Raw genomic sequence first — 16,629 nt, 5'->3', positions numbered from 1 at the left:
CACACACACAGGCCCACCTGCCGGTCCACACACAGTCATACACATAAACACTGTCACACACTTAGACACAAACACAGAAATGCCCGCGGCCACTCGCGTCCCCACGCGTGCACAGGGGCACCCAATCGGAACACACACACACACGCACACGCAGACTTCCCAATCCTACGAGTTACGTACTGACATCAAACCGCTCACCTCACACCTAAGCACAAATTCACAACTACAGAAACCAAGGCAGACACCCGCGGGCGCGCGCGTCCCCCGCCCCCCGCCCTCCCCTGCGCACCCCCGCGCGCGCACGAGCGCCCCCGCCCGGCGCACCTACCCTCCGTAGGCCCCGAAGGTGAAGCTGCGCTTCCGGCCGCTCATGGTGCTGCCACCGCCCGCGCCACCCGTCCGGCCCGCGCCGAGCCGGAGCCGCCTCCCCGCGCCCGGGTCACCTTGGCAACCCGGGCCGCCCCGCCCCCGGCCACAAGCCCCGGGATTGTCCGCGCCCCCGCGGGCTGCGGTCCAGCTGTCGGCAGCCGCGCACAGAAAGGGCCGCTTGTTCGCTCCGCCCTCGGGCCGGGGGCAGGGGATTTGCTGGACTTTCCGAGCTGGGACCTCGGGGCGGGGAGGCGGGAGGGCCGGGCGGGGCCTCGGCGGTAGCGGGGGTCGGGGAGAGGTTAGGACAAGGCCAACCCTCCACCCCCAGACCAGGGCGTACCGGGCTGCAGACCCTCTTCTGGAGGCGACACCCTCTTCCATCCCCCCTAGAGCCTTCCGGTTCTGTCGGCGGATTTGTCCCCCTGTCATCACGAAGGGGAAGCTCATAGTGAGCCGGGTCCAGAATTTGGAATCCAGGGTCAAAATGGTCTGCATTGTACCTCGAATTTCTCATCTGTAAAATAGGACGAATCCCGCGGGGCCCTTGTGGTGAGTTAATGTGTGTGGAGCGCTCTGCCCAGGCCTGACACAGTAAATGCTAAATAAGTGTCAGCTAGGAGAGTCCCGCACTGTGGGTCGAAGCTCTGCTCTTGAAAGAGTGAAGGAAGGAATTGCCCACTCTCATCCCCCACTCCCAGGAGCCCTTCTTTGCCCAGGTGAAGAGGAAGAGTGGGAATGGAGATGCCCCAACCTCTTCTTGAAAATCATCCATCCTGGGTTCCTCAGCAACCTTCCCTTCGGAGGGAAACTGGGCTCGAAGTTCTAGAGCCGTTCACACATTCACTCAACAAACACTCTGAGGCCCTCCTCTGCACCCAACTCACCCAGAACTCACAGTCTCTCCTGACCCAAGTAAAGGTGTGTCAGGAGACAGGGGACACTGCCCCTGTCCCCAGGACTCACCCACCCCTCCCAGAACACCCACTCTGCCCCCACCCCCTGCACCCAGGGAGGCCTTCATAGAAACCTGAGGTTTTCTATGGGGTTTTCTGTTTAGAGGGACTGCAGGGAACAGATGCAGTGGGGGGACGAGGGAGAAGGGACACCCAAGGGCACAACGACAGGGTGGCAGGGATTCTTCAGAAGCCTCTCAGGAGCTGTTCTGCCTGGGCCCTGAGCCAGGGCTCAGTGAGCTCCATCTTCCCCTGGGACGTGGCTGGTCTGGGTACCGGCCTCCACAGTTTGCCTCACCCAGGTGGGGGATGGGGGGCACAGCAGACTCCTAATTTCAGATGTGAAGAAACTGAGACCTTGGCTCACAGCAAATATTCCTGTCTTGGTGGATTTCCACCCCCGCCAGCCCCTCTCTCTGCCCCACCCGGGACCCCTTCTCCTCTCCACACATTCTGGTGGGTGGAGGAGCCCTCAAGAGCCCCTTGCGGAGTTCAGAGCCTGGGCAGGGCCAGCATGATTTTCGCAGCCCTAGAACCACTCCCTTGGTTTGGTTCTCAGAGGAGGGTCTGGCTCTCTCTTGGCAGGGTGCTCTGGAGCCAGGGCTGGGCTCCTTCTGCTCCGGGCAGGGTGGCAGATTCCGGGGCAGTGTGGGAAGCCCACTCCTCACAGGGCAGTCTGGTAGGGCTCCCGAGGGGCAAACCCTAGGAGCACTGAGATTGGCCCAAAGAGGGAGAAAGTCTTTCCTTCCTAAGTGGTAGCAGCAGCAGGGGCACCCAGAGAGCTGGGGTGGAGGCAAGGACCGGGAACTGGGCCTGGGTCATAAGGGGTGTGCACAGTGTCAGGGCTGCGACCCAGGACTCCAGCCCCATCCAGGGTGGTGCACCCACCTGGACATTTCCCTCAGCCTCACCGCTCTCTTTTCAGTGGGAATGATTCCTGAGTGGGCTCTGCATGTCCACTTGGCAGGGTGGCCAAGAGGCCTCTGATGTGCCAAGTTTCCCAGCCGGGCCTGGCCCCCGGGAGGCCCTGCTGGTGCTGGGACAGTGGGCCCTTGAGAGGGGCCATGGGGGCTGCAGGGTTCCCACCGAAGACAAAGAGCCCAGTGTGGGCTCCGGACTCTTGGGCTCTGACCAGCTGCAGCTGCCTCACTGGCAAGAGCTGGGGGTGGGGTGGGGGTGGGTGTCACAGTCCCTCAGCCGGCGACACTCAGGACACTCCCAGGCCAGCTCCTGGTCCCGCCAGCAAGAGCAGAATTTACATGCACCTTCTGAACCTGCAAAACCACTTTTGAGAATTTACCCTCTACGTCACCACAGGTGAGTCTCAAGATAAATGGCCAAGGACAAGAGACAGGAAGGCAAGTGCTTATATCCTCATTCTTGTGAACCCTCTCAGGGTTCAAATCCCAGCTCTCCCACTTGTCGGCTGTGTGACCTTAGGCAAGTCACTTAACCTTTCTGTGCCTCAATTTCTTCATCTGCAAAATAGGGTTGATGAGGAATATAAAAGTACCTACTTCAAAGGGTTTTGCCAAGGATTAACTAATTTAATACTTACAAAGCATTGAGAATAGTATTTGAATCGCATGAGTTTGTTAAATAAAACACTTGCTGCAGCATCATTTGTATTAGGCCGAACTACATGAACTCACCATTTTTTTTTTTTTGAGTTAGCAAAGATTTATTAGTAAGAGTTCCAAAACAAACTAACAGCCATCCAGATAAATAGATCAAAGTTCAAGTGCACCATGCGGTATAGGCAGCTGTTGGAAAGAAGGGGGCAGCTCTATGTGTGGCCACATGAAACAACCTCCAAGACAGACACACAGACACACACAGAGGTGGGGCAGTAAGGGCGGAGGTGCCAGGCCAGGCTCTGACATTTCCTCGCTGTATCGTATTTAACAGTCCCCAGACGTCCAGCCTCCACTGGCCGCTGTGACAGGGAGCTCAACACTCTCTAGGCAGTACAGAACCGGTGCTTGCCGACTGGCACGGGGAAGCCACTACCGTCTTTGGGGTGGGACAGAGCTCCCTTCTTCCTTTCCCTGCAGCCTCTCCCCTAGAAACCAGAGCCAGGCTGCCCTCCAGGGTCCAGGCCCTCCCTCTAGGAGGAAGCCTCCCTTCTAGCCCTCCTAGATTTGCACCAGAGTTGCTCAAACAGGTGCCAGACTGTGTGAAGGAGGAGGGAAGGATGCAGGGGTGGAGGGTTGCAGAGCTCCCTTTCCAAGTTCACCCTGGGTTGAACTCTGGGAGTTCCACCCACCTGCCTCCAGCTCCCACTTCCCAACCCTCAGCATGGAAATGTAAGGGCACAGGGAGGGGCAGGCTCCTGGGAAGATCTCAGGTCTGGGCTCCAGATGGGACTGGTGGGGTCAATTCTTGCTAGGGTCCCCAGCAACCTCCCCTGTTCTCCCTCCCCCCTGTCATTCCCAACCACGATATCTGCTGGGGGCATCCTGGGCAGGAGGCAGGGCAATCCCGGGCTTCCTGCCTGGCCAGGCAGCCTCCTGTGTTAACCAGTTTTCCTCTCTGGGCCTCAGCTTGTTCATCTGTTAAAACACCCACTTTTACTTTGCTGGGTTAGAGACTGAATCATGGAAAAATGAGAATTTCATAGGTTCGAAGCATCATTGTCCTTAGCTCATGACCTTTCTAGCCAAGCCACACCCACCCAATCCCAAGATGCTGCAAACCCTGAGCTCCTGGAAAAGGAGTCTCCCGGAGGGTCCCTAGGCCCTGGGAAAGGAGGGAGGAGTGGGTGTGGCTTGGCTCACAGCGTCTCCCCAAGTGGCTGCCCAGTGAAGTTAATGAACCAGCCACCCTGACTCTGAGACTCCATCCCATTCAACGAGCTCCTGAGACCTCTGCCTATTCAGAAACCTACTGTGTGTCTGACACTCTTCAGGAACTAGGGCTAGAGGATGACAGACAGTCTGTAGTGGACCTGTGTGCGCACCTGCACAGAAACTTCACCAGGTCACACGTGCACTTGTCCTTGTACTGTGCACAGATACATCCAACTAATGCCTGCAGCGATCATATCAAGGTCAAATGCATGCAGACGTGCTCACATGAACACCAGCCCCACACTTACAAACCCACATGCACACACGCATGCTAAGGTCAAATCAAACTCACACCCAAGGTCCCAAATCGGTGAGCGCTCACCTACTGACTGTGGCTGGGTTTGTACACACATGTGAATACACACCAATGACAACAGATCCATACACAGAAATCACAGGCCCACACAGATCACATTATGTTCACACAAAATATACACACAGACACACGTGCACACACACATCACACACACACACAGTGCTCAGCCAACTATTGGGAAGAAATAAAGGTAGGGCTCTAGTGTGCAACTGCTACATCCCCAAGGAGAGGGGAAGCCAAGACCCTCTCACACATTATAGGCTGGAATCCAGCCAGCCTCCCTCTCCTGCCCCCCTGCTAAGGGCATGGCACTCCCTGCCCATTTTCAGAAGCAGGTAAGTTGAACTGGAAGGGAGACTAGTTACGCCCAGAGCTCCACCCGGGGCAGCTGGGCGGACTGAGCCCTGTACCGGGGGGACAGGAGATCTGGGTTGCGGCTCCCAGCTCAGCTGGTCACTCATTGTGTTTTCCTAGCACAATCTCTTCCTGCTTTGGGCCTCTACTGGTCCATCTGTAAGATGGGGGATGGGATGCCCCGACAGTTCCTTAAGGTGCCACGCTCCCACTCAGCCAGTCAGGGATGCTGTGAACCCCTCTTCACCCAGCCAAGGCCCCCACCTTGGCAATGGTTCTCAACGGGGACGGCTCTGCCCCCTGAAGGGCATTAGGGAAATACGCGAGGGTGGTTTTGGTCCTCTGCAGTTACTGGGGGTCACCGCTGTCACTCAGTGGGTGGAGGCCAGGAAAGCTATGCCAGGGAGAATCCCACCCAAGGAGACCTGCTGTGCATCAAATATCCCCCCAGATATTCACGTGGGGGAAAGGCCTGTTTATCCCATCCTACAACTTAACTCTGGTTTACATAAGAGTATTTTTTAGTATGGCTTGATACAGACTGAGTCTTCAAAAGATTCTGAACTAAAGTCAGGTACCACGATAAGATTTTTCTACCCTTAAATCTAAATTTTTTTAATATACAAACAGGGGCAAGCATTTGGTTACTTCACTAGGTCCTGTGGTGTGATCGTGCCAGACTATTTATCTGTGGAAGTGAGGGCTCTTACTTCTCTTAGGGCAGCGTGTCGTTTGGTTTTTTAAATTGTGTGTGTGGGTAGGCTCATTATCCGGGAATACCACTACATGAGAATAAAGAACGCTCTTTAAACATGTGTTCTGAAGTGGACCTGAGGAGTCCGCCGCGGTCCCGGGTGCCCTCAGCTGGTCACCACGGGAACTGCAGGGCTAGGGCCGGGCAGGCTCCAGGACCAGGGACAGCGCCCCGGGCGTCTCTTCTGGGGAGGGCTGGGACCCGAGGGCGCCCCGAGGAAGCGCCCTGCATTCCCGGCCGCGCTCCGGTTACCCCCGCCCCCCGCACTCCTCACTCCCCCACCTTGAGCGAAGGAGGCCTCCCGAACGTGCCTTTTCCCTAATCCCCGGCGCGAACTGCAGCGCCTCTCCCGGCCCACCATGACACACCTGCGCGCTACAATGGTGGCACCTGTGCCGCCGCCCACCGTGTTCCCGCCGTCCCCTCTCCCCCGGGAACCGATCCCTCGGTGTGCAGACCATGGAGGTGCACCTACGTGCCCTGGGACCTCGCTGATCTCCACAACAGCCCCCTGAGGCAGATTACACAAGAGCTGTGTGTCAGCCGTGATGGATGGAGAAACTGAGGTTTGCAAATAGTGCAGATCCAGCTCTCCTGCCGCCCCCTCAAGACCTCATCCTCCATCATACACGCACCCCGGCTCAGTAAGAGCAGCTGCGAGTCCCCGGGGCCCTGTACCAAGCGCTCTCGTCGGTTCAGTCCTCCTGACCACCCTGTAAACTACGTGCTATTATCATCCCTGTTCACAGACCAGGAAACAGAGGCCTTTTGAGAGACTAAGTGGCTTGCCCAAGGGCCAGGGAAGACCCCCTAAGGTAACTCAGCTCTGAGTCACTCTCAGGGACACTCCTGCAAGAAGAAAGCCCTTCAAACAGCACACGCTGCCCTGCCCTGACACCCCTGGAAGCCTGAGAGCTTCTGCCTCAAGACTTGGGTGCTATCTCCCCATCCTCATAAGCTTTAGTCTCGCAAAGCACTTCCCCAAGGCACACAGTAGGTGCTCAACAAATATTTGCTGCTCGGCTGAAGCCTGCCTTCCAGGAACCAAGCTTCTAAATGCACAAACACACAGCCTGGGCACAGAGCCTGGACACAGAGCAGGGCGGTGTGAGTCAGGGGTAAGGGCACAGGCCTCAGAGCTGGAGAGAGCTGGGTTCCAGCCCAGTCCTGAGCTGTGGGGCTCTAAGCCTCAGTTTCCACATCTGGAAAATGGAGGTATACCAGCTCTTGGCTCACAAGGTGATGGTGAGCGTCAAACAAGGTGACGCACACAGAGAGAGGACTGAGCACGGTGCCTTGTGCCCACGAAGAGCTTGCAAGGTCGTGGCTGCTGTTGCTATTGTCCGTACCGTCTTCCTGGTGGTGTACCAAATCCAGAAGCCCCTGCTGAGTCATGCCCACGTTTCTCACAAGGGCCAATCAGGCGACAGCAGACACCGTGGGCAAGAGGAAGGGCAGAGAAAGAGGTTGCAAACACACAGTCTGTGGCCAGGCTGGGGACAGAAGTGGGGAGGGCAGCCATCCTTGGCGGGGTCAGAGAGTCTAGGAGTGTTTGGAGACGCCCTACCTCACTGTCTAATCTCTGACCCTCAACCCCTGGCCTCTGACTCCAGATCAGCTCCCTGGTCTCCCTCAGCACAGAAGGCGCTCCATAAATGTCAGTGAATGAACGTATGATGTCCTAGGTTGGCTATGAGCAAAAAGGATAAAATAAATTTTATTCCTATCATAATACATACAGGGGTTGACATCAGCATGGGTTCGGAGTAAGGTGGACCTGTGTTTGAATTCTCACCTCTGTCTGTCACTTCCTGGTTTATGACTTTGGGCCATTTTCATAACCTCTCAAAGCCTCAGTTTCTTCATCTGTATAAGGGGATGGTAATGAGAATAATAGTACTTACCTTATAGGGTTGTTCTTAGGATCCAGTGTCAAGTGCTCAGCCCCGGCACACAGGAGGTGCCCAATAGGTGGGGGCTGTCCTTAGTACTGTTACCGGACTTGTGCCAGCACAGTCATACACTGAGTCAGGAGACCCAGGTCCTAGGCCCAGCTCTGCCACTGGCTCCGTGAGACTGTGGGCAGGTCCCTACCCCTCTGGCACCCGGTTTCCTTCTCTGTAAAATGAGGGCTCTCCAAGGTGCCTTCTCAGTCTGATTTGGGGGGCAGCCTGGGTCCCATGGGCATGGCAGGTGGAGAGGCCCCTAGGAAACAGCTCTGCCCCAGTCTACACTCTCGGCAGGGAGGGGGTGGTGTATTCCCACGACAGGGGAGGAAGGCAGGCATCACTGGGAGTCCCGCCCGGAGCTTCACCTGACACCTGCCTCGTGCCCACACAGACGTCTCAGAAGCAGCGCCCCCTAGAGACGCCCCCAACACCGTCCCTAAGGCAGGGTGCAGTCCTGGAGCCACGCCACGTGGGCTCTAAGTCTCAGGGGACACGGGATGGTGCAGTGGGCTCAGGCGAAGCAAGATCCGGGTTTGGAGTCCAGCTTGTGCCCCGAGGCCCATCCCTTCACCTCTCTGAACCTCAGTTTCCTCAGCCAAAGTGAGGAGAATAACAACGGCAAAGCGAGTCCTGCCGGCCCTGAGGGTTCTGGCGCACATCGGAGGCAACCCAGATGTGAAAGCCCTTTGTGAATCGCTGCCATGGGCTGTAATCATCATAATTATTATCTATAAAATGAGGGGGTTGGACCAGCTGATCTCCATGGGCTCCTCTCCAGATCTGATGCTGAGGATTTCATGAGCTGGGAGTTCATGCAGCCAGAGGGGGCCAGGAGAATCCAGGGGGGTCTGTGGGATTGTACGTCCCTGGGAACCTCTGCAAACAAATCTCCCCATTCTCTCCTCTTCCCCCAACTCAGTCCGGGGTGCTGAGCCCCACAGACTGACTGACGGGCCATGGGGAAAGGAAAAGGGAGGGAGGGGGAGCTGGGAGGTTCAGGGCCAGGTCCTGCAGGTGTGAGGTAGCCCTAGGGTTTGAGCCCCAGCCCCACCCCTGCCCAGAACTAGGCCCCCCTCCCCCTCCCCATCTCATTCTGCATGCAGTACACCAAAGTGGTTAAAAATGGAGTCAGACAGCCCTTAATTCAAATCTCAGCTCCAGCCACACACCAGCTGGGTGACCTTGGGCAGACTGCTTACCCTCTCTGAGCCTCAGTGGGCCTAATGACAGTTGTTCTGAGGATTAAATAAGACAGATCCATGAAAAGTGCTTAGCGCAGGGCCCAGCATACTGTAAGTACTCAATTAATGCCCCCCACCTGCACCCCATCACTCAGCCTCCATTCTGCTTCTCCCCTGCCAGGAACGCTCCTGCATTGCTAAGCCAGCCAGCCAGCTCCCACCCTGGCTAACACAGGGCAGACCCCAGTGGTGCAGCTGGGAGCAAGGGCAGGGGACAGGTCCCAGGTTTCTCTGCCCCTCAGAGGACCACGGAGGGCCACACCTCTCCAGCTAGGGCGGTCTGGGGCCCTGCCCGGTGACTGGGACAGGTGAAGGCTTTGTCCCAGGGGCTCTGTGCAGTCCTGTTTCCGGAGGCTTGAAGCCCTGGGAGAGGGACCGTAAGGGCACGCCTATACACCTGGAAAAGCTCCCACATCTCAGGCGGAGGCAGGTGGTAAATAGGGCCAGGCTGGAGCCCACCTACCCAGAGCCTCAGCTCCATGGCCTCTCTCTGGACCCTCAAGGTCGGGACGTGGCACCAGGGTGGGAGGCGTGCCTGCCATCAGCCTCGTTCTGGCAATCCCTCACAGGTTAATGAGGGGTCTCACTTTTGAAACGGAGGAATTGGGGCTGCCCCAACAGTTCTGGCCCTGAGCTTGCAAGCAGAGAGAAATTCCCAAGGTCACCCTCCACCCACCCCCAAAAGTCCCAACTCAGAGGAGTGGGGTCTTGGAAAGGGCTGTCCTCTGAGCTGGGATGGGGGTGTCTTTCTCTTGCAGACTTGGGGTGGAGAACTCAGGAGCAGAGCAGAGGGCTGGACCCACATGCCTCACCTGTCCACTCCCCCAACAGCCTGGCTGTGGCAGCCATGTAGCTCCTGTGGCCTTGAAGGTCACGGCCTCTCTGGCCACTCAGGAGCCTGTTTTCACCCACTGTCCCCCGCAAATTGCAGCAGCCCCAGATTCTCAAGGGAGCCTGGGGAACGTGTAGTTGCAAGAAACAGCACAATTCCCCCAGAGATATGACACACCTGAGGATCATACAGCACGGTCACCAGCTCCACCTCACTGGAGCCACATTGCAAAGGCAGAAACTGCACCCACCCATTGCACAGATGGAAAGGGAGGCTCAAAGGGGCTGGCGACTTGCCCAAGATCACACAGCTATTGGGATGAGGGCAAAGGGGGACATGGGTCTCCTGATTTCCAGCACAGATGGTCGCCCCCTCCTTTCCTGACTGCTTGGTGCCTTGGCCCTCTTTCCTGTCCCTGGGATGGAAGATGCTGGAGCTCTCTCTTTTGCATACAGAGGGAAAATGAGACCCAGGGAAACGGGCAATGGAGCCATACTTACACAGCAGGAGCAGGGCAGAGAACCGGGCCAGGCTAATTCCTACCCAAGGCCTGCCCACAGAAGACTCAGCCACTCTCTCCAATGGTTTTCCCATTGGCTTGCAGGGAAAATTCCTCAGCCTGGCATTCAAGGTCCTTAATAAACTGGCTCCAACTCACCCCTACACACACCTTCCAGTGAAGCCAAACCAGTGTCCTGATTGCCACCTTTCATGCTGTAGTGGTCAGGCCACCAGAAATATCTTCACTCCTCCTTCCACTCGTAGTGACTCCACTCATAGCCACCATGACCATTTATTGACCACCTACTATGTGCCAGGCACTGACTCCCCAAGGGGGAAAGCTACCCATCTCATGTGACAAGAGTAATGCCAACTGCCTTGGAAATGTGAGGTTATGGAAACAATTCCCACTGCCCCTAAAACACTGAATAAAAGGCTTATTTTTTCTTGCTGTCATAAAATATTTGAAGTTTCTTTTTTCAGATTTTTCTCCATATTTTTCTGGTGTTTGTTTTTTCTTCTGTGCATTCATATCTCTGAGTGCAGCTCTATTTTTTTCAAAGCAGCTCCCAGCCACCATGTCTGATCTGCACAAAAAACACTCTCAGGTAGGCAGGCAAACAAGGGCTTATCATCCCTGTTCTATGGAGAAGGAAATGAGGCACAGAGGGAGTGAGTGACTTATCCAAAGTCACACAGCAGAAACTGGATTCCTGACAACTCCCAGCCCATCTCCTCTGAGTCCCCAACAAATGGCCACAATGAGCTGGAAACTGCCCTGGGTATTTGCCTACATTAATCTTAACCCTCAAAACAACCCCATCAGGTACATAGAGTGGGCGATCCCCACTTTACAGATAAAGAAACAGAGGCTCAGAGAGATGGAGTAATGGGTCCCAAGTTGTGCAGTTAGTCAGTGGCAAAGTCGGATTTTTAACTCAGGCTTTCTTCCAAAAGGGGAACCCAGGGAGGGTGGCCCCACGCTGGTAGAGGCATTTACTAGAGGAGTGGGCGGGTCATTTGACCTCTTTGAGCCTTACCTCCTCATCTGAGACATGGCCACAGTAGCACCACACCGGGCTGTGGCAGGGACCGAAGGATGCCACACCCAGCTCATGTCTGTTTCACCTGTGTCTATTACTGTCCCTGGGACACACTACACACTCGATAAATGCTTCCTGAGTGTGCCGACGAGGGCCCTACCATTGTGCCAGCACACAGCGGGGGCACCACAGAGTTGACTCCTTTCTTCCAGTGGGGAAGGCTGGTATCCCAGCGGAACCTCCCTGTTTTGGGGTGTCTCCCCACCAGCACCCCTCTGCTTCTTCTTCCTTCCTCTCTGAGTCACTGCCTGCAAGTACCAGTCTGCAGCCCTAAAAATAGAGCACATATGGGGGCATAAAAATACTCACAGATGTAAACTACAGCAGCAGGCCCCCCGCCCTCAGGTCCCCCTCTGTTGACCCCAGGGTGGTCGCCCCAGGAAATCCCTGGACTGGCAACCCCTGCTTGGCCTAGTGTGGACCCAGAGTTTTCAATCTACCGGAAGTCCTTAGCCAGGGGCCCCCTCTTGCCCCACGCTGCCCAGCAGAGCCAAACTTCCTTTCCTCATTGGCACAGAGCTGCCACCTCACACCTCACACTCCCTAGCCAGGCCAAGCTGCCTCCCAGAGCTGGAGATGGGCCCAGAGAGGGGAGATGACTTCCCCGGGCCACACGGCCAGCAAGAGGCAGGGCCAGGCCTGGATTCAGAACTAGCGCCCTGGCAAGCCCAGGGTGAGCATCCGAGTGAGAACGGCAAAGCCCGGAGCCCCTCGCTGCCCTCCACCTACCACGTCTGCCCTGCAGAAGACATCTGAGCCCCCAGAAGCACCTCTCAGCAGCTGCCTCCCAGCGATGCCAGGCTCTCAGAGGCAGAGCCAGGGTGCCAGGGCCCAGGCAGGCAGAGGTTCTGCCGAGGGAGGAGGTGGGTAGAGGAGAACTCCGAGGTTTCCCCTCCCTGCACACCAGCTGGCCCCCAGCCTCGCTGGGAGGGCAAACCAGAAACCAGGACTTGGCAAGGTCTCCCGGAAAAGTGGCAAATGAAAGGGAACCCCCGGGCTGCTTGGAGCCTGGGCTTGGGGGTGTCCTGTTTTGGGAGGGGCCTGAGGAATAGCACCTCCAGGGGCAGCAAAGGGGCAGCCGAGGGAGACGCTTCTCTGGCCACCTGGCAGGTATATGTCTGGGGGGAAGGTGGGCAGGAGAGGAAGGCCCACTGATGGGTAACCACAGGTAGTTTCCCAGGATTCTCAGGGTCAGCCAACCTGGGTTCATGTGAACCAAAAAAGAGGGAAGAAGGTGAGGGTGAGGCTTTGCTGGGAGCGGCCAGAGGGGCCTCTGCCACCCCCTGCTGGGGTGGTGCTGAGTTCGTGTCCCCCGCACAGGAAGCTGATGTAATGCATGCGTGTGTGCACCCATAGCGGCCTGGGTGTGGGTGGGTGCATGGGCCTATCTGCCAGGTTCACTTCCAAGGGTGCGGGGCTTCCTTGTGCTCCTTCCTGGGTGTGCGTCATGTGCGTGCCCTGGAGGAGGTAATGGAGGCCGTTATCAGCCCCATGAGGGCTTTGGAGGCGCCTCTTCTTCCTGCCAACACCCTCCTCCACTGTGTGCACACAGCGTCTGGGTGGCAGGTCTCTCCGCTTGCGGTATTGGTCAGAGTTAGAGGCGGGGGTCTTGGCCTGAGTGTGCGGTGCGTTCCTGTGTCTGGCTCCCGGGGTGTCTGTGAATCGGAGCGTGTTTGCCTCTGTGTCTGGCTGTGCACGGGTCTTGGTTGTTTGTGCAGCCGTGTGGCTGCTCAGCGGTGTCTGACGGCCAGGACAAAGGCCTCCACAGACAGACAGGTGGCGTGGAAGGCAGACCTGCCCCAGGAGTCCTCAAAGGGCCTCTCGGCTCCGGAACAGGACAGCCGGCAGGGGTGGGGCCTGGTGAGAGGGAGGTGGAGCGGGGCCTCAGGGTTCCCTTACCCCAGGCTTGTGCTGACCCAGCTGGGGGCCTGAGGCCAGAGCAGCAGAGACGACCGAGCCAAAAAGGAGACCGCCTGCATTTCAAGAGGCCGAAGGAAGAATCCTTCTTGTCTCACAGGGGCGGAGGGTGGATAGAGAGGGGTCTCTGGAGACCCCTGCCAGGCAGGCACCCGGGGCAGAGAGGAGAGCAGAGGGCTTTGCCCAAGGAAGGCTGGGAGCTGGGAAGGTCCCAGGGAGGGAAGACACACCATCATGGCCGTGGGCAGAGGCAGCAAAGCAAGCACGGGGCTCTGGGAAGGGAGAAGGTCTGAGCTCTGGACCCTGAAGAGAGGTAAAGTCCTACTCAACCTGACCCAGCTTCCCACCTCCATCCCAGAGGCACCCTCCCCCCTCCCCCCCCCGGCACCCCAGGCCGCACAGGAGAGCAGGTCACCTGTGAACCACTCTACCTTGTCACTGACCCTGTCTCCACCCCACCACTGTGGAGATCCGTCTGGACCAGGAGCCAGAGAACTGATTCTAGGCCAGCCAAAGGTGACTCTGTGACCTTGGAAAGTTCAGTCAGCCTCTATGAGCCTCAGTTTCCTCATCTGTGCAATGGATACTCCAGTTCGCCTCCCTGAAACATTGCTGTGGATAAGGAAGGCTCTCTGCCACTTGAGGATTAATCGTGACCCTGGAATCCTTTCCAAGGCCATTAAGGTACCCCTCTGCTTCCCCAGACCCTCCAGCTGCCAGGGGGTCTCAGAGAGACGCAGGTCCCGGATAGAGGAATGGGGGCCATCTTGGGGCCAGCTGGGCATGACTGCCACCTGCCCCACTCAGCCGCTGCCCTCTCCCTGTCCAGGGGCCCCTTTGGCTGATTCCCCTCTCGTTAGCTAGGAAACTCAGGGCCACCCATCCCCTTGCCCTGGCCCAGCTTCTTCCTCCAGACACCCTCAGGAAAGAGGGACCACCACCCTCTAGCAGGCAGGGTGGACTAGGAACCTGGGGAGGAAAGGCTGCCTCCTTCCCTCATCTCCCCTCTGCGCGTCTCTCCTGCTCTGTCCTGACCCAGCTCCTCCCAGTCTCCCTCCTGCTGGCCTCTGACTTTGGAGAGGAAGGGGGATGAAGCACGGGGACAGATGCCAATGTGCTATGTGTGAAGGGAGGGGTGTCCTTCTTGATTCCACCCCCAGGCCTGTGGTAGGACCCCGACAAAAACTAGGGGTCACGCACAGGTCGGGGTCTAACCACCATGGAGGGAGGGAGCTCACGTCCTGAGCTGGTGTCTGTGTGTGTGCGTGCATGTGTGAACACAAGGGATCTTCCCGAAGCCCAGGCGCCCCACGGCTGGCACCAAAGCGTCTGCGGGTCGCAGGGACCGCCCTGTGGATTCCCACCGAGTCCTCAGATCCTGCGGAGCCGTGGGGGGGGGGGGGCAACGAGGGGGCGTCCGACTGCGTGACGCGGGGGTGCCCTGTTCCGCGGCGGGTCGGGGACGAGGCTGGGGGGGATGCGCGCTGTCCCTGGGGAAGCAAGGACATCACTGCCCCCTCGGTTCAGGGTCGCTGGACCCCCACTTCCTTCCTCTGAGGACCGCAGTGCCTCCTCCTGGTGGGTGTCGGGGCCGGGCCCCTCCCCAGAAATCGAGAGAACGCGCCCGTTTCTTCGCGCCCCCTCCTCAGGGTGAGTCCAACACGGAACCCCCACCCACGCAGGGGGGTGGGACCCGAGCCCACCCCCCCCTCCCGAGCCTCGGCCTCGGCCCACCCCGGAGGCAGGGGTCTGAGCCGCCCCCCCATCCCCCGCCCGCAGCGCGGCCAAAGCCAGCCTGCGCCCCCAGCCCCCGGGTCCCCGCCCGTTGCCCGCACCCTCCTGCCCGGCCCGCCCGCGCTGGGTCTTGGCTGCCGGCCGAGGGGAGCCCGGGCCACCTCCGTCCCTTCCCCTCCCAGGGCCGCCGCCCGGGCGGGGCGGACTCACCCGCGGGCCTGGGCCGGGGCTTCCTGGGCTCGGCGCTCCGGAGCCCGCGGCAGCCGCTGCAGCTCTGGTCGGACGCGGCTCGGCGTTCGCCGCCGCCGCCGCAGTTCGGGGGGGGTGGGGGGCGGCGTCACGTGACCGCGGAGCCTCCTTCCCGGCGCGCTCCCCCTTCACTGCGGAGCCAGAGCTGGAGCCGCGGGCTCGGCGGAGGCCCCCACTCGGCCGCCTGCCACAGCAGGTCCCGGAGGCGGGCGCTCTGCGCCCCATTTTACAGGTCGGGTAACTGAGAACCGGAGAGGGCAAGGACCGGCTCAAGGTTACACGGCTAAACTGGCAGGGCCGGGCGAGGACCCAGCGGTCCAGCCGACTGTCCCTGCTCCAAGGGGAGAGGGGCAACTTCTACGACAAGTGGGGTCGACGGGAAAGTGGGGGACACGCCCTAGGCCCGCGAGTCTGCAGGGGCGGGGAGGAAGGAAAAGGCGGCCAGGTTTAGCTGGGTGAGGAAGCTGTACCCCCGCAGCACGTCCTCCGCGCCCGGGCGCTTCGCGTGCCTCCTGGCAGCGGCCGCGCGCTGGCCCCCCAGCCGGTTAGCGGCTCTCCGACATCCTCCGGGGACTAGGTAGCTCTCTTCTTACTCCCAACCTAACCGGGGAACGGGGGTGGCGAACCTCAGGCCACGCGCTCGAAAGGAGAAGTAGAGGGAAGGCTGCAGGAGAAAGGTGGGGTGAGGGCATGAGTGAAAACCCAGGCACGAAGGGGCCTCAGACATCACCTTAACCTGACCTCTGAGGCCCAGAGAGGGGAAGAGACTTGCCCAAGGTCACAATCAAGTGAGCAGCAGCAATGCCATGGACCCTTGAGCGGCTCCTGGGCTCCTCTCCCCACTGGACTCCCCTCCAAGGAGCAACCACCCTAGATGAACAGAGAAAACAGGCAGTGTGCCTGCAAGGCCGGAGCTGTCGGGGACCATGGGTGAGGCTGTGGTTGGTAGGCCCACGTCACACAGAACGCTGATTTTAGACGCCATCTTTACACCTCTGGTTCTCACGCCCTCGCTCTAATAACTGGAGAAACTGAGGTCGCAAAAGGGGTAGAGAAAAACCTCCATCTCATCTACCCTCCAAGGTCAGCGAGTCCAGGAGGCCCACTTCACAGGCAAGATTTAGGGAAGATTCAAGTCTTGTATTCATTTACTCACCGTATTTGTTGAGCGCCTGCTGTGTGCTTAACAAGGGACCGTCACTTCCACGGTCCCCATTCCCCCCTCCATCTTCCCAGCCATGGGGATTCATTTCATTAAGGAAAAGACCTGGGGCCTTCAACAATGCTTCTATCAGCCTCTGGACAATCGGAGCCTTTCAAGCCTGAGTTTTCAGTCCCACAGGGGTTGGGACCAGGGCCATGTTTCCCTGCCAAGGCTCTCACCTCAACCAACAGAGATTAGATTTAAGGGGGAGTAGCAGGCCATTCCTCACCCTCATCCCACCGCCTGAAAATGTGAAAAGGCAGAGGGGATGTAGGGATGGGGCATGCATTCTTTCCCGTCCTTC

At 58.5% G+C, this 16,629-nt stretch overlaps 1 protein-coding gene across 1 annotated transcript in view; it reads right to left on the bottom strand.

Annotated features, from left to right (window-relative positions):
* Positions 1–372, bottom strand: part of RAP1GAP (RAP1 GTPase activating protein) — a gene marked incomplete at its 5' end in the record, with an annotated part of 50,281 nt that extends 49,909 nt beyond the window's left edge. The window contains one exon of the mRNA XM_082661793.1: positions 329–372. Coding sequence (XP_082517919.1) covers positions 329–372 — 44 coding nt within the window. The remainder of the gene's footprint in view (positions 1–328) is intronic.
* Positions 373–16,629: the final 16,257 nt, after the last annotated feature.

Source organism: Grampus griseus (genome assembly GCF_964374135.1).
Source record: "Grampus griseus genome assembly, chromosome: 1".
NCBI classification, from domain to species: domain Eukaryota; kingdom Metazoa; phylum Chordata; class Mammalia; order Artiodactyla; family Delphinidae; genus Grampus; species Grampus griseus.
This window is presented reverse-complemented; position numbering and strand designations above follow the sequence as displayed.